Genomic DNA, 26,157 nt, shown 5'->3' with positions numbered 1-26,157 from the left:
CCTTCATATCCACTTATGAAAGAACATTTTTTGTCTATACATCGACGTTTTACTGCAATTTTACAAATATAATTTCCCGCCATTTTGAAATAAATTCGAAGAAATCCACGACTGGAAGTCAATTTTCCATACATGAAAAATTACGTGATATTTTCAACACAAATTCCATTAAATTGTTTGCATCTTTTATAGTAAAACCAATCAAGTTTGTGAAAAAAAATGTTAAAATTTAACCGAAGAAATAAAATTTTTATTGACGTCATGACGTGACGAGGCTTTATTGCATGGGTAGTCATACGACAGGGTAGCCTCAGGCGACATGGGTAGTCATCACAGGGTAGCCTCAGGCGACATGGGTAGTCATACGACAGGGTAGCCTCAGGCGACATGGGTAGTCATACGACAGGGTAGCCTCAGTCGACATGGGTAGTCATACGACAGGGTAGCCTCAGGCGACATGGGTAGTCATACGACAGGGTAGCCTCAGGCGACATGGGTAGTCATACGACAGGGTAGCCTCCCTCAGGCGACATGAATGTATTGTCCTAGACCGGCCAGTATTACATCCTTAGGTATGAAATAAAATTTTCTATTAATCGATTGTACATGAAGACATGACATTGATACTGCGGCTTATAACTAGCGTTCTCTGATACTTAGCTGACGAAACATGGTATACGTACTGTATTATCCCGTTATCTTAGCTATGCTCCGATATTTTCATCATACTCATTAGCTAATACACTGTCACGTGGAGGGCGATATTTAGCATATTGACCCGATAATTCCATTTTTGAAACAACGAGTGGATATATTGTGACGACATTCCAAGTCGACATTGCGATTGAAACGTCACAATACCTGGACGTCGATTTCCTCGGGACGATGTTGTCGAGCCATTCTCCATGCATTTCCATTTCACTGAGCAGAAAGCAAATATTTTACAATACTTATCATATCTCATATAAAAATTAACGACCGTTGATTCGGTCCATAAGTTATACTTATAGCCTCCCTCTTTGTGCGTTTTACTGCTTTTCTTGAATGAATGTGGGTCCATGTATAAGGACCTTGTATTCATTTTAGATAGGGATAGCAAGAATTATGGCAATTGCTCGATCATTGCCAGACAGTAAGTACGTATAGCCAGGCCTCGTGCTCTCGCAAACGCACGTGTAACTATTCAATGTCGGAGTAAACATTGTAGCAATAGAATACATAATACAAAATGCAAAGCCACGTACGGTTTGTTTGACAGCTGACGATCCGTCAATGGTATAATGCTTACTCAGTGAAACAAATAGCTTGAAAGCATAAGAAGTACTGAATTGGTTAAATGGAAACTCAAGACATATAAAGGAGCAATTCATTTTATCTTAGTATGTTTAATGATTTACAATATACACAAAATTGGTCTCCGTCACCTGTATTTATATACTCAATATTATTACATTATAAAATTTACAACGGAGCATTTTGCCTGTCAGCATTTGGATTTAACTTACATAAAAGCAAGGTTTTTAAAAACAATTTTGATGAAATTTGCTATCTTTGTTTTTCCTCCTTCGACTATCGACTACCATTCGAGGAAACTAACACCAGAAGTATTAAAGGTCCATGAAAAATATATTTTCAATGCAGACAGACTGATCAGAACCTTGGTATCATTTGAGAACACTGGTTAACGTCAGGGGCGCCTACGATAATATCAGGTTTTATACTTATCTATATTTACAGTCCACAAAGTGTCATCAGACCTCTTTTATGACGTGAAGTCAGATCTGTTGTTTGTAATTTACACTAATACACATCTCACCTGACGTCTAGGGGACTTCTCGAATCACAATGACAACGTATATATTACCAGACAAATTAGAGCAATTTGTCTGCTTCGTAATGACTTCCTTCCGTTTGTATACAGAAATAAACCGTTATGAGATATCGTCTCCTGTACTGATATTAAATATATCTGTCTCTTTATTGCTTAAGTCTATACTTTTATACATAATATGAAAAATGTGGAATCATTTTTATCACAGGAAACTCACATTAAGGACTTTGTGGGACGATAAGTATTTTATTGTCAACGGTCGATGCTCTCTTTGATTTATATGGGTTGAGATTGGTTGCCTTATTGTAAGCTTAAATCCACATCAAATAAAGTATGTTTTCCATCATGACTATTATGAAAACCTTCTGAACTTAAGTTTTTATATCACTAGTTTTCAATTTATCAAGGTATTAAATAAATTTTGTTTACAAACTGTTACATTACTGCTTATAATTTTTTTTTCAGATATCTTGATAAAATGAATTACGTTTAAACGTGTGATTCCATTGATTTTTCAAGGGATTATTTTTCCAAATCAATACGCAACGTTGTTGTCTCAATAATGACGTCAAAATAACATTGGGCGTTCGCGACTTCCTCGGCTTGTTTCTTTCCATAGATGTATAAAAAAAGAATATGCCAATCAGGAAATCGGATTTGGTATAAACACAATGAAAAAATAATTAGATAATTTCCATTGATGCCATGTTTTAATTACACTGGTGGTGACGCTTGACTGAACAAATGTTTAATCGTCCATGTCATGCAAACACTTACACGTTTTTATGATATCTTTTTATAGTTTTTTTTTGCATACAACTATTCTCGATTATTGTTTGTACTGTTGTGATGACCCATCCCTGGAGTACATTATAGTAAAACAGAAGGTAGTTCATGAGAACAAAACAATACCAATCACACGCCTGCAGAGACTTCCTTTGAAGATTACAGAGAGAGCTACGTACAGCAGTCAACCACAATGCATCGTTATTCAATTTGCTTGATGTAAATCAAAGGACCAAACTACCTGCTCATCAGTTCACATTCAGATCCTTCAATGTTGCTATAACATATCTTTTCAGGGAATGTGTATCAAGACAGCGTACGTAAACTCTGGAATATCGAGGATGGTTAGACAAAGAATGTGGTTTCTGTCGTGCAAACAGTACAAAATGGTACCCTTCCTTCTGCAAGCTTTTTTCACTTTTTGCCATACTCGGCATTTACGTTTTCGTCAAATAAGAAATACAATGTTCTTTGTATCATATAGTGCACTGTAGTGTACTATCTTATCCAGCATTCACGGTATGACGCTTAACATATAATAAGTGTTTCGCACCACATTTTGTATCATGGGATTGGCCTTTTTTATATCATGGTGGTTATCAAATGTCGCATAACACTTCACTGGTGACTAATTTAATTTGATTGTTTGTTTCTCGCGTTGAATGTGTTGTGAAACGTTTAATTCTCATATACGCGATGTTTCAATGCTACAACGTGTACGAGTTGTTATAATATACAGTAGCGAGATCGAGTCATTTCAGCCAATTACCGATGCTATATCATAATGTGGTATACTCAGCAATGCCGAAATCGACACTGAACATCGATCTTTAATTTCTATTTCAAGACAACTCGTATACTTTTGTGTACTTATGCTGCCAGGTCATTTGCCTAATGTAGGTGACACAGCACATGCCCCAACAATATTATTACTTAAACCATACTTCTGAACCTAATGAAAAAGCATTTCGCTATTTCATGGATTTTTTTTCATGGGTGACTCTGATATCAAGTTTAGTTAAGTTGAATTTATTACTACCCCTACAAGAGTAGTAGCAGCCTGTCGGCTTTAATATCCTATAAAGAACACAGCTAAGTCCCCAGACGACTTAGGCTATGGGCAGCACATACATTTCCCTATTAACGATAAATAAGATATTTCAACGTTTCCTAAATTTTAAGCCTTGGCCAAGGTTAAGAAATATTTATTCGAATCGAAAATGACACATTGAAAATTAAATTAGCGGAACTGTAAATTCTGGGTTCGGTCCAAGTTGAACACAAATCAGGGGCCATAACTTGGAATTATTTCTTGCTAAGCCAACGAAATCAACAGGAATGGATAATCGTCGACATGACAACTTCGCAAGCATGGTAACTTGAAATGTTTCCGACAGGAATTATTTCATGAAAATCGTGACTCAGACCCGGCTATTGTTTGAAAAACTAGAAGGAAATAAACTACAGAAATCCCACGTCACTTCCGGTTTAAGCAGCATGTCAGAATCGCAAATACGTATAATATTCATTGTCGTCTGCGTCAGATAAACGTTTGCCTGGCATGATCGTTAATTGACGACAGGATGAGATTTGTCGTGAGTGGAAGGCGCCATTTGTCACGAGGAAACCTCGTGAGCTGTCGCCGTCACCGCTGCGTTTGACATAAAGGCTGGTTTACTGTTGTCGAATGGAACACTTCTAGTGTTGTCAACTGAAACATTCATCGATGGAAATTTTCCAAAACATGCGAATGGTTGATTTCTTTTGTTATTGTTCATACGCATTGCAGCTGCACATGAAAGCCCTTATATGCGAGTAATTTATATTGTTGATAAACTTTTTTATGCTTAAAAACAATGATAATAGTACCACTTCCTCGCCAAAATTTTATCACGGATATCATCGCATGTCGTCATGCTATTTATATCTATAAATAAACCATAAACCACGTGACCTTAAACGCAATGCATGCATACGGCTTTGCCTTTATATATATCTCGCAATTTATGGAGAAGAAAATCCTTCCAGACATTTTATCACCAATCTTTAACGGCATACGCTGTATAAATTTGGGATTTATTGAAAGTGAATAACATTAAAATCTACGTGTGGCTGTAGAAATGATGTGTGCCTAACCGTGGTACGGAAAGTGAAGGCGCATTTTATTTACTTTGTTTTTCATTCGTATCTTTGCTGGGTGAGAGTTAATGTTTAACCATAAGATACGTTTTTATAAAGTTTTTTTTCAAAATATTTAAAAAAAAAATATATATTTCTCATCTTCATAGTGAAATTTAAATCTAGACTATTTTATCCTAAGGCATTGAAGACAGTTTTTAATGATACCTATATACACTGGTAGATCTTCTAATGTAATGTATTTCAGGAAGGTAATATGAATATGCCAAGCCCTAGATAGCTAAAGCGGCCTTTTGAGCTGATATTGTTAACAAGCAATAGACGTATTACAATGTATGCGTATGTGATAAATTGTTTGAAATAAACAAATTACTGTTTTTTCTTCATTTTTCGATTTTTATTTACATTTTGCAACACTTACGTTAATGCTAATCGTGATCTGCATTATGAGTGATTAAATGTAGCCTAGACTTGAAGTATTATATTTACGCAACCAATGCAATGAACCCAATCTATGATAATAACAGTAACAACTGAGATGGTGGCTGGATTTATTATAGATAATTATATGATATAAACATTCAATATATTGTCTACTTTTGTTCTGTGTATTGTTCCATTGAGATGAGTGTAAGTATCTAAATTGCATTACAAATCCTCGATACTCCAGGGGATCCGATCATTTATGATGTCAACACTCCTGGACTATCGTATGGTAACACAGGAGGTAACAAAACAGACAGGTAATTTAGTCCTTTGATGTACGTCAAAAGAGGCGTATAACAGTACATTGTTTGGCTTTGAAATTGGGCGTCGCTCACTCTGAAGTTTTCAAAGATTGTTTGCAGGCCAGTGTGATTCAGATTTGTTCCACTGTGATGCCTTTAGTTTTACTATGATATTGTTAAGGAGTGTAGAGATCGTTAGTGATCGGAACCCCTTGAGTATCGAGGGTGATTTTATTAATACCTGAATCAACCTAAGGAGCGAATTTACATAAGCTTTGCCTGTTATACAATCCTTTTAACAAAAAATATCAATAAAATTCGATGAAATGAAGAAGTATTTTTAGTTTATTTATTTTACAATGAAATGCAATATATGCATTACAGTACCAAACATGTACATTTGACAACCATTATAACTGTATATCAATTCAGAGACTGTACCGGTATGTTAAGTTACCGAGTGTTTATTTGTTCAATCTGAATACGATGTTATGATTGCCTGCGAACACGTATGGACCAATGTGTTACTAGCCTTTAGGTTGTTAGCAAGGATGATACATGACATTTTCGCAAATTACTACCAGATGCGCAAAGCACCACGCAAAATAACACGCTGTGTTACTGGACAATATCTACTACTGTATATAGCCGGAGGACGCTTGACCCCCGAAAGAACAAGTTCATTTCGGTCGATATGTGGTGTCTGGTCAGTAGAGATGGCCAGACCAAAATACCTCGCGTCTGCAGTAATAAATGGTAAGTAGTGACCAGAAGACTGACCTGTCAATGTCAACAAACTGAACGCTGGCCGTAATTACGCGTAGATGATTTACCGAGAACCGCTATCTGTGCAGAATGTTACAGCACATGAGCCCTCAGTACTATTCTTAGAGAGTTCGTCAGCGAATGCCAATATACCCTATACACATTAATTCATCTCAACTACAGGATGCGTTCGGAATTATTGTGTCCTGACGGTTAAGATGTATAACAATTAACATTCTAATTTGACTTTAGAATGACCCCGTGTACATAAATACTGGCCATGCAAGCTATCTAATATGCATTGTACATCATCTGGTTTACAAATGACGTTATAGCCCGGCGTTCTGTTTGCTGCTAATTTTCGAGGGGACTATTTTTTCTGATTTCGCGTACCATTATTTTGGCTAACAATATATACATGTAGTTAGTTAGGTTGCACATTTCAGTTAGACAAAATTTCCATATCTCGTTTTAAATTTCAATTTCAAGCAGCTTGATCCGCGAAATAACTGACTATACAGTAATGAATTTGGAAAATACCAATTGGTTGTAAGTGAATACTATGTAATAAAAGCAATCTAGGATAATAAACAAAATTCCATTAACAGTTACGACATACGAGTGTTTGAAAAACATAATGTTGAAAATGTAATTTTCTTTATGCATTATGCTCAGCGGGTCTACGGTGTTGCAAAGCATATTACCATTACAACACGTTACAAATAAATTAACAAAAGCCCTACACCTTTGTATCGCCAGTTCGAATCTCATGTCAGACAGTTGCCAAGAAATGACAGTTGTTTTTTTTCCAGTTGGTTTTTTTCCTTTTTCTTCCAGTTACTTCGGCTTTCCTCCACCAACATATCTAGGGCGTCTTTACAAATGTACGTGACCCAGTCTGTTAATACGATATTAAACAAATACTCTTAAACCATACGAATAGTTGCAGCCTAATTGATGATCATTTACTATCTCTCTGACTAGTTCGCGTAAGAGTTTTTTAATGCCTTACTGTACTTTGGATGCAGTGATATATCCGTCACGAATTCAGAAGATGGAAGATGGCTAAAAGTAACAGATATGGTGTAGTGCCATTACTTTTGCCGTCAATGCATCATTGAAAGCTATAAAACTAGTAAAATAGAGTATGTGACAAAAATGCGTATGCGTTTTTCCCAAGACAATTAAAGACGAGACGCAGTATTTGAGCTAAAGATTCACACATTTAAGAACGACTTGATTATAGATTTTCGCCGAAACATACCGTAGTCTATAGCATCGAATGATTGTTGACATGACTTAGCGTTAAGCATCGTAGGAAGGAATTATAGAATGATTTAGTGAATATCGAATGATGACCAATTAATACGTTATTATTTAGTGAATAAATCAAGAAGAGATGCACGCTGTTAAATCATGTATGCAATTTCTTCTATAGTATACAATGTATGTACAATATTATATATCATCGTGTTTTTCAGTACATAATGTACGATTCGTGTCAACTCTAAAAATGATTTATGTCATTTTATTGATCCAGTCAAGTGCATTTTTTCAAATATGCTTCTATATACATGCATGCCATCATGTGGAGAGGGCGTATATAGGCTATGCCTGCTGCCCGATCCAAATTGAAACTTGTGATTTATTAAAATATTTTGATTTGAAATTAAAGAATGGCTTGGTCGAAGTTATCATTCCATACATTGTAGAAGTACGCTTTCTTTCCATATCAAAACAAAAAATATTAAACGATCACAGAATGCCGGTCCCCCATGCATTTTCCCTCTTGTCATAAGAAAACTTACGCATCCAATAAAGTTTTGATTTACAAGTGAGTATTTAAGTAGCAATAAAACGTACAGATCTTTCTTTTGTATTGTTCTCGGAAAATACCTTGGTATTGTGGCGCCCTAAAATTCCAAAATAAAGGAATGACCTTTGTACCCACAAAATACACTGTAACCTGTCTAAACCGGCTCTTGTCCAATCAGGATCCCTGTCAATCCCGGCTTGATTGCATGACTTTTTTCTTCTTACATGTAATTATGTAAAAATAAAACTCCATAATCTGGATTATTTCTACATCGGCCAAATAGGCTTATCCAAATAACAGCGGGTGAAGACATGTTATACTGTATAACATATTGCCAACGGAAAAGGCAAGTATGTTTAGATAAATAGTATAACTCGAGGTAAATATCACGTAAACATCTTTGAATAAATCTACGGTAGAATGTTATCGGCCATCTAAAAGTGTTAAATTGGTAACATTTCATTTTAAAGTGACCTTTAGATAACCAAGCACAGCAAATACGAAACGTGATGAATGGGTGTCGCATAGAGATGATGCTCCTTATGTAGCCAAATTCCCACATTTATATTTAATTCTGTAAGGATTGTCTCGCTCTTATTGAATTCTCAACCTCGATTCGAAAACTTTATATTACGAATTTCCCTCTAGTTTTTGTTAGCACAGCGGTTTAGTATCGAGCATATCGCGTTTAATCGTTCCACAGTGAGAAAAAAACATTTGTTCTTTGGGTGTGTGAAATGATTCAATATTCCAACTGGTAAACAGATAGCTTCGTGCACTAAAATCCCTATACTGAATTCAACTGAGATCGAGACAGCAATTTTGTCTGGGTTACAATGTCATTAAAAACTGTAAGTCAAATGACTGACCCGTAGTTTCCTTTTTGAAGGAAATTAAACGCAATTACCTTACGAATGTAGCAATGATTGTGTGAGATATGGCTCATTTTGGTCAATAGTTCTAAAAACAGTTCTGCTGATGTATATAATCAAACGGGTCTTTCGTTGGAGATCTCGATTACATGTGTTATATGGTTGCCGAGGCAAGCTGAGGGCGATAGTATTGATGAACTAGTGCTTCATGATAGCATATGATATCTGGGATACCCAACATTGTCGCTCCTCACCAACTGAAATGCCATTGGCAATCAATATACATGACCTGCGAGCGTAACGTCATACTTTTCGGAGAAAACGACGTGGTTTGCGCTGACAAAATAATGACGTAACATTCTACCACCATTCCCTGATTTGTCACCGGTTTTAGACGTGGGAGATTTCTCTGTCAACCCCTAGTGTACGACAGATTGTGCGCGCTAACCTGTTGGACCTGAAGACAATTACGTGACGTCAAGATTTCATTCGGTGTGACCGTGGCGTGCATTGTCGATGACGTCATCAATATTGACGTGCAGACAATGGAACGTTGTTTCATGTCGCGGTGAAAATGCTTCTTTTTAGATAATTATCTCTTCATTTTCTTTTGTATATGGAAGAAAAAAGATCATTCCCTACCTATGAGGGTGTGACAACAAAATCACAACCCTGGGGGAATGCATGAATGTGCAACCCTCTGCCAGCCTCGTTTTGGACGTTCATGAATTACCCCTCGGGTTGTAATTTTGTTGTCACACCCTCTAGGTAGGGAAAGATTCTATTAATCAATGCATACCCGCAAGGGAGCTTACTCTGTAATATGCATAGACGAAATACTCTTTTCAATGACCAAACCAATGTGATGTATATTTATAAGCATATTATAACATATTTTTAATATATATAATGATAAAATAAACTTTCTGTGGTGATGGCATGTTAAAATGAAGCCTCTTTCCAAAAACATTCGTGGTTCATCTGTGATCTTTTTTTTATCAATAATCGCATTTCTGCATATACCCGCGGTAGTAATGACGTATTTTGTATGTTATATGATGGGAAAGGTACGAACAATAACTAGCTTATGACGGATGGTTCTTACTTAGAAATGTAAATTAATGTCCCCTTTGGGGTATCGTCGTTGAGAAGGAGATTCATCATGCTCTCCAAAGAGAGACATTATGTCAAATCGGATAAAATCATGACATTCAGTTGAATGTCACAATAAGTGATTTTTTCCGACACATATACATATCTTTTTATATCGTTACTTTGACCTTTTTGCCAGTCGCGTGAACATTTTAGAAATCATAAAGCAATTTTCACATGAGATTTCGTTATGTTCTAAATATTTCCCTTCTGTAATTATGGGTATTTCTTAATATTTCATAACATTTTTATAATTCGTTATTTTATTTACATTATGGTTCGTCGATGAAGTTCTTTTCTGCCTTAAATCAACAAGATGATATTTCATTTGTGCTGACGACTTATTAGTTTTGACGCAGTAAGATAATAGATTTTTCGTCAGGTTATTGTATATTTATCAGTTATTGACCAATTTTGAGGTTATTATAATCATAATTATTATACTAATATACTTATATAATATTACTAATATAATTTTAGTGTTATAACACCATATGAACCAAATAAAAGATCTTTAATTTCTATATTAGATATGAAGTTCCTTTGACAAATGTAAAATTAATTATTCGATATACAGTATGTCAATTACAAGAAGAACAGTGGCTACAGAACGTCACCCTGAAGAACTCCAGATTAATAATGTCACAGAAGGATAATATGTATATTACTCGATGTTTTTTTTAAAACCAGAAACATCGAGTCAATATGCTACATGTATATATCGAACGTTAAATGATCATAAATTAACCAAAATAATAAGAATAGAGGAAAATTAGAGCATACATAATTTTGGAGAGTATTTTCTGTTTTTGCATCTTATATGTACATCTGAACTACATGTTCTTGACCATTTGTCGTATGAACGCTTTCCATGCTCTGCCTCTTTGTAAAATATTATTTTGATTCTTTATTGCTGTAAAAAGCATTTAAAAACACTTCTGTTTCATTTGTTGTAACCTGAAAATGTGTCTGTAGTAAAAATCGTATAAAATCGTCGTATAAAAATAAAAGTTGATAAATCCCAAATGTGTATAATGACAAATAGCTTCGAAAGCTTCTCTTTGAAAATAATCACGACAAGGCACTGACAATGGATTGGTAAGAGACTTGGAGTTATGCCTGTAGTAGAAATCGTATAATACCGCCAGGTTGATAAAATCAAATTTTTGTATAATGACAAATAGCTTCTTTTTTGAACTGATGCCGACAAGGCACTGACAACGAACTGATAAAGGACTCGAAGTTATGCCTGTATACGTAGTAGAAGTCTCATAATACTACAAGGTTGATAAAACATTTTTTGTATAATGACAAATAACTTCTGTTTTAAACTGGTGCTGACACGGCAATGATACTTGATTGACAACGGACTGAAAATAATATGATCAATTACAGCCGTTGTATTCCCAGAAGACTATTTACAGGAAGTTCAGGATCGTCTGTTCCATCGATCAACTAAATCTTAATTGTATTTATAAGGTTCAGACATACATTAATATTCCTGTCGTAAAACCTCTCCTTTCCAGCGGATTATCTGACTTAAGTAGTCTTACAGCGCTCAGGACCCATCAATGTTTATATATATTTGGTAACCAGATTGGGGCGTTTCTTGATGGCTTTCGAATACGAGTTAAGAGTGTAGAAGAAACCAGTTAGTTGTTGATATGGTATTGACTGAGACAGCACTAATACGCGACGGCGTGCACACTTATAAATGTTCCAAATGACATGTAAGATATTAATCTGTAGAATAACGATGAACAGTATATTGAAACCTTAGTTTCTATGCGGTGGCCTAAACGTGACGGGTGACAGTTAGAACTTATGTAGCGAGATTGAACTTGGTCGATCATCGACAGAGCGTTCGTTTCGAATCTCGGTCTGGCTACATTTCCCCCTCTGTTGTGTTACAAACTTCGCGCCCAACTGAAATACCCACACTGGTGGTATAAGGGTCTCGTATGTCTTCGAAGGTGAGGACTTTGAGAAAAGGAGGAAGAATTGTATCGTTACTACATGCAAAAGAGTCCTCCACATTTGAGTTGGAATCCAAAATGGGATAGTAGCCGGATACTAAGCGTGCTTCTTTTTTGTCGTGTATTCCGGATTTCTTCAGTCTCCTAAACCTGACATGCCCTTATATTACCCTGCTTATCAATATAATAAATAAGCAATCAAGAGATAAAATGCCGGAATTATCTGAACCGCGCGGAAAATAAGCTCAGAGGAAGAAGCCTTGTATTGCATGTAGTCAACACAACCTCTCTAACTTACTGAGCCCGTCATATAGCGTCAGATTCAAAATGTAACCTTGTATAAATCAGAGATTCAATGAAATGATCGACTTACAAGAATTATTCATTCATTCAAGACATTACCAAATCATAATAGTGGGAGTAAAGGGGAAAATCATGTGATCGAGTTACAAGAATTTGATTTTGTGAAACATTTTATGAGGAACTGAAATAACGAATTTCATAAATATTCATTCATTCGAAACATTACCAAATCAGAGAGACAGAAGTATAGGGGAAATCCATTATTTGTAGCTACTTAAGCGGCACTTGCTACACTCAACGTTACAGTTAAAATGTTTATCAGCGAAAGATCAAACGCAATACATGCAAGTTATCTAAACATAGTCACTAGTTAGACAATCGATGTGTTACTCTAACAGTTTCCCGTAGTGGCAGTATCACATAGCAAAAACATGATCTTAAGATAAGCCATTGGTTTCGTATTTTAATTTTGCCTTGTCTCTTTCTTCTGGTTAATTAAAAGCAATATGCATTGTTGTGTTTTGGTGCTGTAAATTGTTGCAGAAACATAAAAAATAGATATTGACATGTTTGTTTTTATTCAGTCACGGTATTTTCAGGATTGAGTAATTTTGCACCATAAAACTTCTATTCGTCATTGGAATGATAATTATCTTTCTTTATCTTATAAATTCTTAAAGATGCTCCACCGCCGACAACATAGATGATATTCATCACTTGAACAATAATTGGTGTTTAATCGTGTATATGTATATGTCTAATTTGAAGCGTTCTGGATATATTTCATAATCCAAGCGTCTGCATCAACACATCATGAGCTGTCTCCCTTACCATCTTAGGTCAGCACAAAACAAAATCTTCGACGCATCTGTATGTCATCAAGATGTGCAGTTGAATCATTTTAAAATTAAAAAGAAAGGGATGTTAAATGTCGAGGAAGAAAATTAATTCAAGATGTCACATTAATATTTTTATTGCATTATATCATCCAGATATTGACCGATTAAAAGATCTTTATAATGAATTTTAATTTTCAGAATGGCACTTTTTGATTGTCGAATACAAAATGGAGTTGAAATACTACTTCCTGCTGTCGAACTATCAATTTCCGAAGCGATGTATGGAAATCGGTTTGGTTTTGACATGTCGCCTGTTACATCTGGTGTAGCCTGCTGGTTTTAACACGAGTCACAATGATTGTATCAGGGACTACCAAACAAAATGTCATCATCAGAATGGTGACGACTATGACACTATACTTGACAATAGCACACAAAATTATCAGGATTGTACTAGCATATAAAGTCCAGCTGCTTATAGGATTAATAAACAAGTGCACCTACCTAAAGCAGAGAAGAACGATTAAAAAACATACAACGTGCAAATAACAGATTAAAGAAGTAGTTTTAAAATGTTTCCAACGACTTGTAAATGTAGGCAAACTTCTTATTTAATCAAAAAATTATAATCATTTTTAAAGCTAATTCCTTCTTTGCATATTACAGAGTTACTTTTCTTATGGGTAGGTATCCATTGTGACGTCCTTGTTTTATGAACCAAATCCACGTCGTGTTTTCAGAAAATTATGACGTTACGCTCACAGACACATGGCGTGGTACACTCAATACCTACCCGCAAGGGAAGATTACTCTATAATATAAATTCAGAAATATATCATACCACGAATGATTTAATGGTGTTTTTTTTCTGAAAGCGGTCGTAGAATGAGGTGTTATGCACATCAGTTGATCGTATAGTTTTCATGCAGATCTTGTACATGTAACATCTTCTCCCTGATATTTTAGGTTCACGCATCATTTGCGTACCGTAATCCGATGGAATTAGATTCAACGCTGTACCAACGAAGAGAACACAAATCCATTGTTGCCCTAACCGATCCGATTAGGTCAATTATCAATGGCTCCTTGCATCGGTGAAATAATTAGGAAGAGTTCAAACACAAAATACTGACAAAGAAGTTGTATGTCGTGGGTAGATAGTGATCAGCAAAATATTTGAAATTAGGATTATTTGGTCAAGATCAGAGTAAAAAAATTGTCAACATTCTCACAGTATTTTCAAAGATTGACACCAAACTTCAATTGAATAGAGAAGGCGCTATCATTTTCAGATCAAGGTCATCTGCACTTTTGATATTTCTTGAAAATATTTTTTCAGCTGGAGAAATGTTTACAACAGCAATACTAAATGTGTTATAGTTCACAAGAAAAATAACAAAAACGAAGAGAGCTGTAGCCCATCCATAGGCTCTTCAGGCAATGAATGTTTATAATTTATATAATGCTTTTAAACTCATGTGGCGTTAAGGCCTCTGGGCCTCTTGCTACCTAGAGTCAAGAGATGGTATTCTACCTTGCGTGGGACAAGTCTTTGTGGTAGACATGCAATGAAGACCCTGAATCTTCAATAAAAAATATGAGAGTTACGTGTCCTGCAAACTAAGATAAACGATAGTGGGGTTTTTTTCAAGCTGCTAAATCAAAAGGGAAATTAATGCGACAGTACTTACGTCCTCGAGGGAGATCTTCAGAAGACTGTTGTGACGTCACGACCGACTGCACTAGAATCACTGTTAATATTGGTAACACTCCCATAGTTAGAATCTGATAAATAAAACATAAAAAATATGTTACATGACATGGTATAAGCAACCATATTCTTAAAAAAAATCAATTTCTTTATAACTTTTTCTGAGGATAACATAAGGACCTGATCTAGAATATATATTAAACGTATTGTTTGTACCTAAAGTCGATTTAATTCATATTTTTAATTATAACAAACCTCTTGGATCGAGGCTGACCTATATCAACCTCTACCGGTGTTATACAGAAAATACATCCGGTGCAATGGGAAATACATACCTAGAATATTTATCATAATTAAAGTTAAATGGTGAATGTGAAATGGATGATAGAACTTTCATTTCGAGAAACGTTTTTATTGTTTCTATTTCGTTGCTTGTCCTATGACAGGCGACTCTTCTGTTTGACTTGCTGTAAAATATCCAAATCTGATTGCTGGGTGGGTTTTTTTTTTTGTTTTTTTTTTTGCGAGTAACATGAAACATATCAATTTTAACTTTTCAGAACCTGAACTACTATATAGTGGTTCAATTTCGTGAGTGTAAAAAATTCGCGATTTACAGCTTGGACTTTAATCGCGGATGCTTATTCGCGCAAGAAGCCTATAACCATTTAAGTGTAATCTATGCGACATGGTGTGCTCTGTCTATCAAAGACTTTTGAAAATTTTATTGAGGTATTCAATTTCGCAAATTCGGCAAATTCTGCGACTTTAATGAAATTAAACTTTCGCGAATATTAGCAACTATTCAGTATAATGTCAATATTATCAAAACCAATAATCGTTTACCATATTAAGGCAGTTGACCACCAAGCAAGAACGTCTGACTTTAATGCATGGCTAGTCAACAACAAAGAGTCAAACATAAAAAAGCTTCGAATGGCATTTCCTAGTTGTGTCTAGCCAATAATTTAAACTGGAGACAGGAAAGAAGGCTGGCAACATCAAGGTTGCATAATAAATCGTTTGTGAGACTTTTTGGGAGTTAGGTCGCGTGACAAAGCGACTTGACGGGGCTGCCATTTTGAAGGTCATTGGAGAGAAATCAAACCCTGATGTCCATCACTACACCAGACTGTACATGCTTGCTTCAGGCACGCAATAAATATTAACTAAAATGACATCTTTATGGTTATCCCCATAACAGGTAATACGTTAACTTTCCAAATCCGTGCCCAACGTTATGGCTGGTAAATTTACTTTCCTTTCCGTGAGGATGTCGCAATGAAGTAAAATTGACGTCTGTCACGTTCGAATGCAATTTTAAAACAGCTATAACAAGCGCTTTCACTCCAAGAACGGACTGGTGGCAAACAATATGTAATGATTTAAGTATTAACACACACACGCATGTCTTAATATACATGCATATGTCTATTTGTAAATAATATTGCAAACATCTGCTATGTTTACCACTTCGGTTTGTTGAACTTTTTATTTCTTTTAACTCAAGTATGTTTGATCAAAGTGACGTCAAGTAAAAACTTAAGACTGAGAAATTTCATTAAATTGAAGCTATCCAGTTTGCCAACAATTAGCCCTTGGCAGATATGGGTTTAGATATGTTCTTAATCTTTTCCCGTGTGTTATGATGACGCAAATGGCAACGTGGCCAAATTATAGTTCGTCCGAATGTAATCAACTGTGTCTTGAGCGGACCTTAACGCAAATGTCGTCGCCGCCGCTGCTGTCGTTGCCGGCTTCGGAAAGCATCGCGTTAGTCTAACCTTTCGCGACTACCGTCGTAGACGAGACTCAGACAATAGGCCAAACGTTTCGACAAGATAGGACACATTGACCTTAACATATTAACTTGTTTACATCATAGATTTCCTCACAACAATATCATGTAAACAATACCTTACCAAAAGCGTAAACAACACACGTCGATAAAACCTACATAAAAAAATTCGACGAATTAAACCTCCAAGGTAGCCATTATACCTATAAGTCTGGATTGTTGTCTAGCTGCGACGAATTATCTAATCAAACCTGTTAACAAAGCCTGGATGTGCCTAGTCGCTATGTCTTACAGTAAAACACATTAGACTTTAATGGGATTCCGGATTTAGATTGAGTGACACTAAAAACCTACGTCTGCTTTCGCATAACCGTCTACATTTAAATTTAGCCCAGTTTTGGACCGTTTTAGATTCTTTGATTCTTAAAAAATTGGTATTGACATATTTTCGCTTAATTGCTATTTCCTGTAAACACTTTTTTTAGTTTTTTGTTTGTTTGTTTTTTTGGGTTTTTTTTCCACCGGGTAATATAATTTGCACTAGAAGAGCACAGCTATTTATAAATTATTTTGCATTTATTGTGGGTTCGAAATACTAAGAGAAAGAATTAAATGTTTTTTATAATTCATGCTTCAGAGAAAAAAAGATACAAATGTCACCAACATCGGAAAGCTATTCAAAAACTAAAAAAAAAACACTGGAAAAATAAAAACATAATATTTTGGGGAGTAAGAAATGTGAAAGGAAGTACGCCAGAACCAATCTTTAATCAAAGTTATGCAAAATACAAACCATGAAATCAAATATGGTAAGGAGAAGGATTAATCGATTAGAGTAAATAATGGCAAAGTAAATAACTAGTATCGGTGTGACTTGTGCAAAGGGTTAAACACGGTCTCTACCACTCAATTGAGGAGCATATCATACCAGAGACTCGGGTTAGATTTCCTATGTGATAACTCATAATAAGTGGATGACAGTTCATAGACTGATGAATGCCAACTGCGCTAAGTAAGGTTACATAATGGGACTGCAGTGAATATGTAAATGTAAAGAAATGGAATTCATAGACATAAATGTCGAAATCTGACCCTGGAAGAAGTCGTCTCCGAGATGTAAGCTATCTCAAAGAAATAAATACATCTTATAGTTCTCGTAGAAACCTATAGTTCTATGATTCTAAAATACGACTTCTCTGAGTTGTCTGTCGTCATAGGACCCCGGAAGATGGTTGTTCCTCGATATCTGCCAGACTGAGCCCAGCCGTTCATATATCTACCATTACTACTTCTGTTATGCCCACTTTGATCGATACATCCATTCTTGTATAACCTTGGTTATTACAAGGACGCTGTAAGCCATTTAATTTAAAATTTGTATCTGGCGAAAGAAAGTGCTTTTTATAGAATTTTATCTCATAAAATTTGTATCTCACGTAAAAAGGAGCTTTTTACGGCATTCTATCTCTTGAAATTTGTATCTAGTGAAATAAGAACTTTTCACAGTATTTTATCTCTTTACACAATATAATGTTTAACTTATGTGTCTGTACCGTTGAAAGTACTTTAATCTACAGTCGACTTAAGGAGAAGTGACAACTTCGATCGACAGACTCTCGTTTGGTCAGTATATGTATTGTATCTGAAAGACAAAAGATCGCCAGTATACTTGACAGGGTCGTAAGAGGCCCCCTGCGTACCGTTATACAGTGTTATGGGCATATTATTGTTATACTGGTATATACGTATGGATGTCTAGTGTCTGTGGAAAATTTTCATGCAGATGAATGGAATAAAACTGGAGGATATGTAATGTTCGTATTTGTCTACAATAGGCTGATGAGATTTGAAAACAGATCGATTATTTCTGAGAGAAACAGTATAAGGATGGTAATAAAGGATTAATGTGAAAGGATTTTTTATGTTATGGAGATATAACACAAAAGTTAGAGTGTACAGAAATAAACTGCAAAGCCCGTCTTTTGCCAAACTTCCGGAGGGACTATTTTTTCTATGAAATTATAACGCCGTTGTTTCAGCTAATCAAAGAAGGCGTTACAAACGGCGACATCATTGTCACGTGTTAGGATGGCGACCATTTTTAAGGCAATAAAAATCATTTTTTTAAAATGGGCTTTTCCTAGTAAAGATGTTCTCAATTAGTTATATGCAGAAATCGAAAAGCTCAAAGCTTGTACATATGTACTGAGGATGAGTAAGCACCCTCGAATGCAATCATATTGCTCAACGTTTGTTTTCATAGATGTTAAAAAAGAATTTATTTTCAAATGAAATCAAAAGGTTGAATATCAAACACCAACATGGAATAGGCAAACCGGAAATGAATTATTACGGATGAAGGAATATACGTTGATGGCGAGCTACATGTAATTAAATAAATGAGAGCCGATCTACAAAGAGTGGACAATTCTTATTCTCAAAGGTGCCAATGAAGCAACAAAGGATTCCCCCCTAGTGTTAACATCACACACAGAATCCGCCAGCTTAGAATTTAATGCAGACTTAATTGCATACGGTCTCAGATGTCGAAACACCTTTTGTTAATAAAAAACGCCCCTTCTCTGGAACTACTAATGGTCATTAGAGTTATATTCTAAATGATGACTTCTGATTTAACTTCCGCGTTCCAAGTCACACATTTATTGTCACGCAATCGTTCCGATAACTGAACTGTTTCCAAGACGACAGGACAGACAGAACTCTGGTTATCAGGGGGAATAAACGTTTGTTGAATAGATTCGCATCGGCGATAAATTTTATAAAAAAAATCTGGGACTACGGTTGTCGACATGTTCATCGCTAGTTTGGTAAATACACTAGCCACACCAAAATATAGTTCTGTTGAATTTACTATATATAGTGTCGATTAAACCTAAAGCAATCCAGATAAAAAAAGACTTTACATTGTATGCTTTAGAATGCCGAATAGATAAGTAATTTATTTATTCTTATACAGAACTGAACCCCATTCACAAGAAGTGTAATTGATAATTTACTGGAATAGTGAGAATAGTGACGAATATAATTCAATAAATATATATCAAATATATTCTTTATCTTAACCTATTGTTTTCTTTATTTTCCGTTTTTAAATTAATTTATAATTTCGATCAAAATTTAAACATTGTTTTTTAGTATAAAATTCCGTATTATTCAATTGCTTCTTCGCATTGAAACTACTTTATAATCTGTCAAAACCATCCCTTTTCTAATCTGGATCCCCAGGCCTGTCAATCGTGTCTTATTAATTCAATATATGAGAATTAATATAACCCGAATCCCTCTCTATTGCGACGTAACTGTATGCCAGTTCCCTTCTTACTTATACATTGTAACTATATGAACAACCACCAGCTTAAGATATTGGTCATAATTACATCCGGTGTTGACCAGCTACATTAAATCTTTACTTACCATTCTAAAATGAATTAACGTTTCCATTACCTATCTTTTGTAAGGTGCTACATGTACTTATTTCACAAAATTCAAAGACTTCATTACAGCTACAATTTATGTTGACATATGTCCACTGAACCTATAATAACCGTGTGATTGACCATTGTGACTGCCTTTCTATAATAAATGAATGTCATTATCTCCTCTGTAGCTTTGGCTTAACCTCCATTGTCTCCAGGACAGATCGATGTTTCTCTAATAACGCTGGGTGCAATACTGGCTGGTCTCATGCAATACTGGCTGGTCTCATGTAATACGCTCATGTCGCCTGAGACTGTGATGCATAACTATTGTCACTGCGTCAACAAAACTACTACTTTCTTGATGAATTTTAATGTTATTCTCTGAATCTTTGCTTGTTTTATTATACAGAATGCAAAATGGAATATGCGTTAAAGATATCTCGCAGCTTTTCAGAATGGAAAATTGACTTGTAGTTGCCATTTTCTTTGATTTTATTTTTTCAAATTTTCCTCATAATCCCAAATTGTAACAAATCGTCGAGGTATGAAAGGAAAATACTCTTTCATGTATGTATATGAATTATAGTTATATTTTACATTCGGGATCACAAAACATAAAACTCTCGGCAAAAAGGCCTTCGGTTTTACTACATTTTATGACTCTCGCGTACAATATCTTTATCTTTCATATCCATCCACATATGAAAGAGTCTAATATACCTCCTGTCATTGTGTCTTCCTAGCATCCGATTCACACATTAGAGTTGACAGGCGATGCTGTTAGTCGGATATAGATGTCAGTATCGCCAAACACCACACCATGAAGACACCCTGCTAACAGTGACGGGCACAAATTGGACATAAGACGTTCTGTAGAAAGTGCTCTTTAGTAGATATTAGTTTTCTTCTCTGTGATATCTCAGAGATAAACTCGGCCACATCCTTTCTAGATCTAATGCTTAGTAAGATTGTAAAAAAATGACTAAAACGTATTTCAGAATGATTTTTCCAGATTCGTATACTTTTGATTCCGCATATCATATGAATGTTATCCTTGTCTGTGATTTCTGAAGCATGAAATAAATTGACAACTCAGGCGTTTTCATGGCTAATGTTATCGCAGATTGTCATTTTGTCGAGAAGAATTGGATGTATATGCCGTTTAAGGAGGCACCAGTAAAGCAAGCCCAAAATAGCAAACTTAGTAAGAAAATTATAATAAATACGTGAGAACTGAAATAAAATGCATTTACTACATTTAATCATGTCAAAGGGAACACGTCTACAACCTTTACAGCGGTATTGAAATAAAAACATTATCGAAATCGACGTAAAGACAAAAATGATCGAGCCAAATTTTAGTAATGTTTTTAATATTCTAGAGACAGGTCGCTAGTCTACATGCGACTAAGATTATAATCACCCTTCATATAACATATAACTGCCAAATCATTCATAACTTTACTTGGACATTCGGTTTACTCTCATAGGCAGACCTTTTAGGCGCATCGAATCAGCAAGGCTAACAAACCAGCGTAATTGATGCAAAGAAAATCGTTACGAAAGACTATGAAGACGTAACTTTCAAGTCATGTTCAGTCATACCTTGATAGGGAGAGGGCTTATATAGGCATAGCCTGCTGCCCAATCCCTATGAAATCAAATCAAATCAATATTTTAAAATGAAAAATAAATGAGCTTGTTGGCTCATTTGACTAAATGTTTGATAACATCTAAGGAATTCCTTATGATAGCTTATGTGTTAAGATGAAAAGAATCGCAATGAATTTAGACATCGATATCTTAGATGCAACAAAATATCATATTCTTCCAAGCTGAAAAAATGACAAAATTTACACCTATGTACCGTCTTATCGATTGTCGGTTAAAAGGTGTTTATTTTAAGGGTGGATGTTATGACAATGTAATTTGCAGACGTCAACATCTTCATATTTTTTCAACAACAAAAATTATTATTCGGTCAAGTCTGGTCTCTGCTACTCCACGGTAATTCCCTTAGTACTGATACTATTTTATATTCCACCGCCTTTTTTATAACCAAATCGTTCGAAACGCCTGTAACGTATTGCCAAGTACATTGTGTCTTTTGGTCTGGCGAAAGCCTTACCAAAACCATTGTTATGATTAAAATTTGGCATGGCTATTTTCATGTAACTAAGTGTAAGAAGGACAAGAATTAAATCAAGTCATTATCTTTCTACTCCCAGTCTAGATGGAAATGTCACAATCCGGACGATTTAGACTGGGCATGAAGGTGTCCGGATTATTCAGGGTTCGAGGTTTGTCTTAAGGTAAGGACAAATATAAACATGTTGTATTGTGGACTTCGTTTCATTCCTTACGTCACAATAAGCGACGATAAAAACACGTCCGTTAGACCAGCAGTCAATGTGTGTTGACGTGCTATGGAATTATCAAACTGGTATAATGGTATTGAAACGCTGCCCTGCTTTTATTTAGCAATTAATTGAAGGTAGAATTCCCTAAAATTCCAATCCGTCTATTGCAAGATCCATTAGAACGATAGATTTCTCAGTAAACATTACCCAGCGTGCGACTAATACAGGGAGACACGGGAACGCGTATGCAGACTGGTCTGTCACTTCCCCCAGCATGTAGTACATGTCGCTAAGACAGTGCAAGTCGGGTCACATATATATCAAACACGTAACAGTATTATCATATGTTATCTGGGAGATACCGGGGGGCAATAAATACCAGCGTCCTATCTCTTCATCCGAAAACTGATCGACGTGTTCACGCAATGGGCGGTTAGGGGGAGCCAGCTGTAGCCTAGATAATAAACACCTTGAAAACGTTTTGAAAATTTGATGTACGGTTCGTAAGGCTATAAAATGTACGAAACTTTTTAAATTACATGGCGGCAGTTCGTCTATACGACAAAATCAATACACTTTATCTATTTATGTCTATATTTCAGGAAAAATTGACAATTTTATACTTTAAAATGGAACAAAATGAGCGTGTACGATATGGTAAAGATAGGAACAGGATGTAGACACTTAAGGGAAGCGAGTACTTGTTGGTTATAAAAGGTATGTCTTAAAGCATGTTTTAAAAGCTGTACCATTGCTGCTGTTAGTTAACATTTGGCCCGAAATGGCCCTGGCTGTCAATGGGTCGTTCAATAAAAACAAATATACAAAGCTTAAAAAAGGCGATTTTAAGATGTTTAGGATCGTTGAAAGCTGTATGTCTTATTGATAACAATATGTGATTTAATGAATTCGTTGTACTCACACTTACAAAATATCATTATCGAGTTTTAAGACTATCGTGATGATTAAGCTTGATTTATACCATTGTCTTAGAAATTTGAAATTTTCTTATTCCATCTGCAAAGAGACACCAAACCAGTACATGCTTGCTAATAAAATCAATTTTATATAATAACTTTGTTGGTAAGTTTGTTAGCTAACATTTTGAACTGCATGGCGTAAACTATGTGTTATTGTCTGGCTTGTTTAAATGTGTTTGCTAAGTCTGTTCGCATTGTGTTAAAATTTTCATACCAGTAAATAATATCGCTTTTTATTCCGCGTACTATTAACCTAATGATAGGCGATGCATTGCGTGTGTGCATGTTTTGGGAGACAATTGTTTATTGGTGGTGTGTCTAGAACTTTAAATAGCATTGTTTGGATCAGGTAACTGGTCAGGTCAAATACTCTCAGTAGTTAGCTAACACTTAAGGCAACCGGAGGAACGACCATCCGTCTGCTTGGGGAAAAGAAGAACTCATCAGAAATGGAACGGGGGATGTTGACTCCAGAACATTTTCCCCGCAAATTATGGTCATAGAGATGATTTTGACATTTTCTTCCGCGAAACTAAACCAATGATGAAGCAAAACATTCAAAACAATTATCGCCATTTCATAAAAGCTTTATACAATCTAAATCGCAGGTGGCAGAAGTTTTTGAGTCGGGTATACATAAATGTCTTCATCCGAAACTTGTCCAGACAAAATTTCAGTATGATACATCGAGCGTTTATGTAATGAAAGCAGATTGTAAATCAGACTTCGAATGCTGAAGATACCAAGAGAGTAACAAAACACACAATACTATATGGTACATATATATATGATACACAGTTTGCACATAAAATTTTACATGCATGAAATAACTTCGGTTGCTATCGATCATCATGCATATGTACAGTATTCCACAGTGACGGAACCTTGTAAATGCTACATACGTCCCGTAAATGTTTCATCCCCTAAGGATAGTGAACAATGTACATAAATATATGCCCAGATATGCTTTAGAGAACGGATGTGATAAACAAAACTTCTGCTACGTTTTTTATCGTAATACAGTTAGTATTTACATATGCCAGGTTATATACATCGCGTGTCAAATGTCATATTTCGACGTATATATCGCATACTAGACTGGCCAAATGTCAAAATCATCACTAACCGTTTGCTTGATAATTTGTTGTCTCGGCGACATATCTGGTTTATTCTAGCCTTAGTTTGAAAGTAGGGGAGATAATCTAATATAAGAAAGGTGCGATTAGAAATACTGTAAGAAGTCCTTTATGATTTTCCCTTGACCTATTATTATACAAGCATCAACCCATCGAACGCTTTTAGTGTCTAATAAAAAAATAAGTACATTATGCAAGTTTGAATCAGAAACGTAACCATATAGATCTATCTACATAACATAGATCCGACCATGTTTACATGAAAATGATTTGACGAGCTTAACAAAGTAAAAGCCAATTCCATCTTAAACTATTTTATAACGTTTCAAAAATGTTTTTAATTAGATTTTAAAAGTCTCAGCAGCTGAAAAACCCTCTCTGTGAGGAAGGTTTCGGTTTTGAGACCTAGCCATGATGTACCAGATGCTTTTCTATTCTTACTTCAGGAAAAGCAGATTACATTGTTATTTTTTTTAGACATAATATGATGGATTTGATGTGGCGCTGGTTTCTTCGGTAGAATTTTTACAATAAAGTCAAGAAAATGGAAAAAAAAATGTCCAAATATTGATAGGAGAAAACTGCTATACATCATCATGAACTCTGAAAAAACACATGATAATCACATGTTTGTATGTTGAATACAGGGGAATCCTTCGTGAATTGGCCGTTGTTGGTAAAAGGACTTGGATCAGACTAAAGCCATTCAATGCTTAATAAGCCAACAGAGCTACTACAATGTCAACATAACGACTGAGGACTAGACGTGTCGTCCTTAGGGAAGCACACGAACGTGCTATTATTCCTGGATATATATCGGATTTTGACATTTCACATATTTACTTCCCAAAGGAAATATACACCAGGTTTGATTGAGCGATGATCGCGGTAAAACTGGACGAGTCCATTTTTTACACATTAGGAGTGATGTGAGACAACACTTCTGGCACGTTCTAAGTTTTTGTCTTTCGGGTCACCAAACACCTGCTCGGACCTTGATAGCCAATCGAAGTTTCAGGTGAATTCCTGCCAAAAATTTCCCCTAATGTGCGATACGTTTTTCTTTCTTTTTTTCTATTATTTACTTATTTATGTCGATAATTAACGTCAAGAGAGTTGAAACTAATCTACAGGTCCATGTGAACTAATGCACAGTGAAATTTGTACTAATCTTCAGACACATGGTCAATAGTTGAAATAATGCAGTGGTGACAATATCAATAATTGACCTTAAGATAGGTAAAAACAGGCAGAAAAAGCAGTAGCGCTATTTAACCTGTTTTGTTTTACTCGTCGATCGATCGGAACAAACAGGGACCGGAATTATTCTCTTCGAAAACTATCTGACAATTCAAATGCATCAGATAGCTAGGTTAACATTGAATGGTAAGCTTTGATTAAAAGAAACAAGGAATTATTCGCATAAAAATATCCAAATTTTACATGTATCAAATAAGTTAACCTTGTATTTAATGGTACCCAACCTCGTGGAAGAAATCTGTTACCGACACAATGCAATACGATA

General features: G+C 35.5%; 1 protein-coding gene across 1 annotated transcript in view; it reads right to left on the bottom strand.

Annotated features, from left to right (window-relative positions):
• LOC138307409 (uncharacterized) overlaps positions 1 to 26,157 on the bottom strand; it is a 130,186-nt gene that overhangs the window by 90,516 nt on the left and 13,513 nt on the right. Inside the window, exon 2 of the mRNA XM_069248149.1 lies at positions 14,899 to 14,992. Within this exon, the coding sequence (XP_069104250.1) occupies positions 14,899 to 14,983 (85 nt within the window). The 5' untranslated portion in view covers positions 14,984 to 14,992. The remainder of the gene's footprint in view (positions 1 to 14,898; positions 14,993 to 26,157) is intronic.

The sequence above is a fragment of the Argopecten irradians genome, chromosome 14 (genome assembly GCF_041381155.1).
Source record: "Argopecten irradians isolate NY chromosome 14, Ai_NY, whole genome shotgun sequence".
NCBI classification, from domain to species: Eukaryota; Metazoa; Mollusca; class Bivalvia; order Pectinida; family Pectinidae; genus Argopecten; species Argopecten irradians.
The sequence above is the reverse complement of the archived record's forward strand: the minus strand, read 5'-3'. Positions and strand labels throughout refer to the sequence as shown.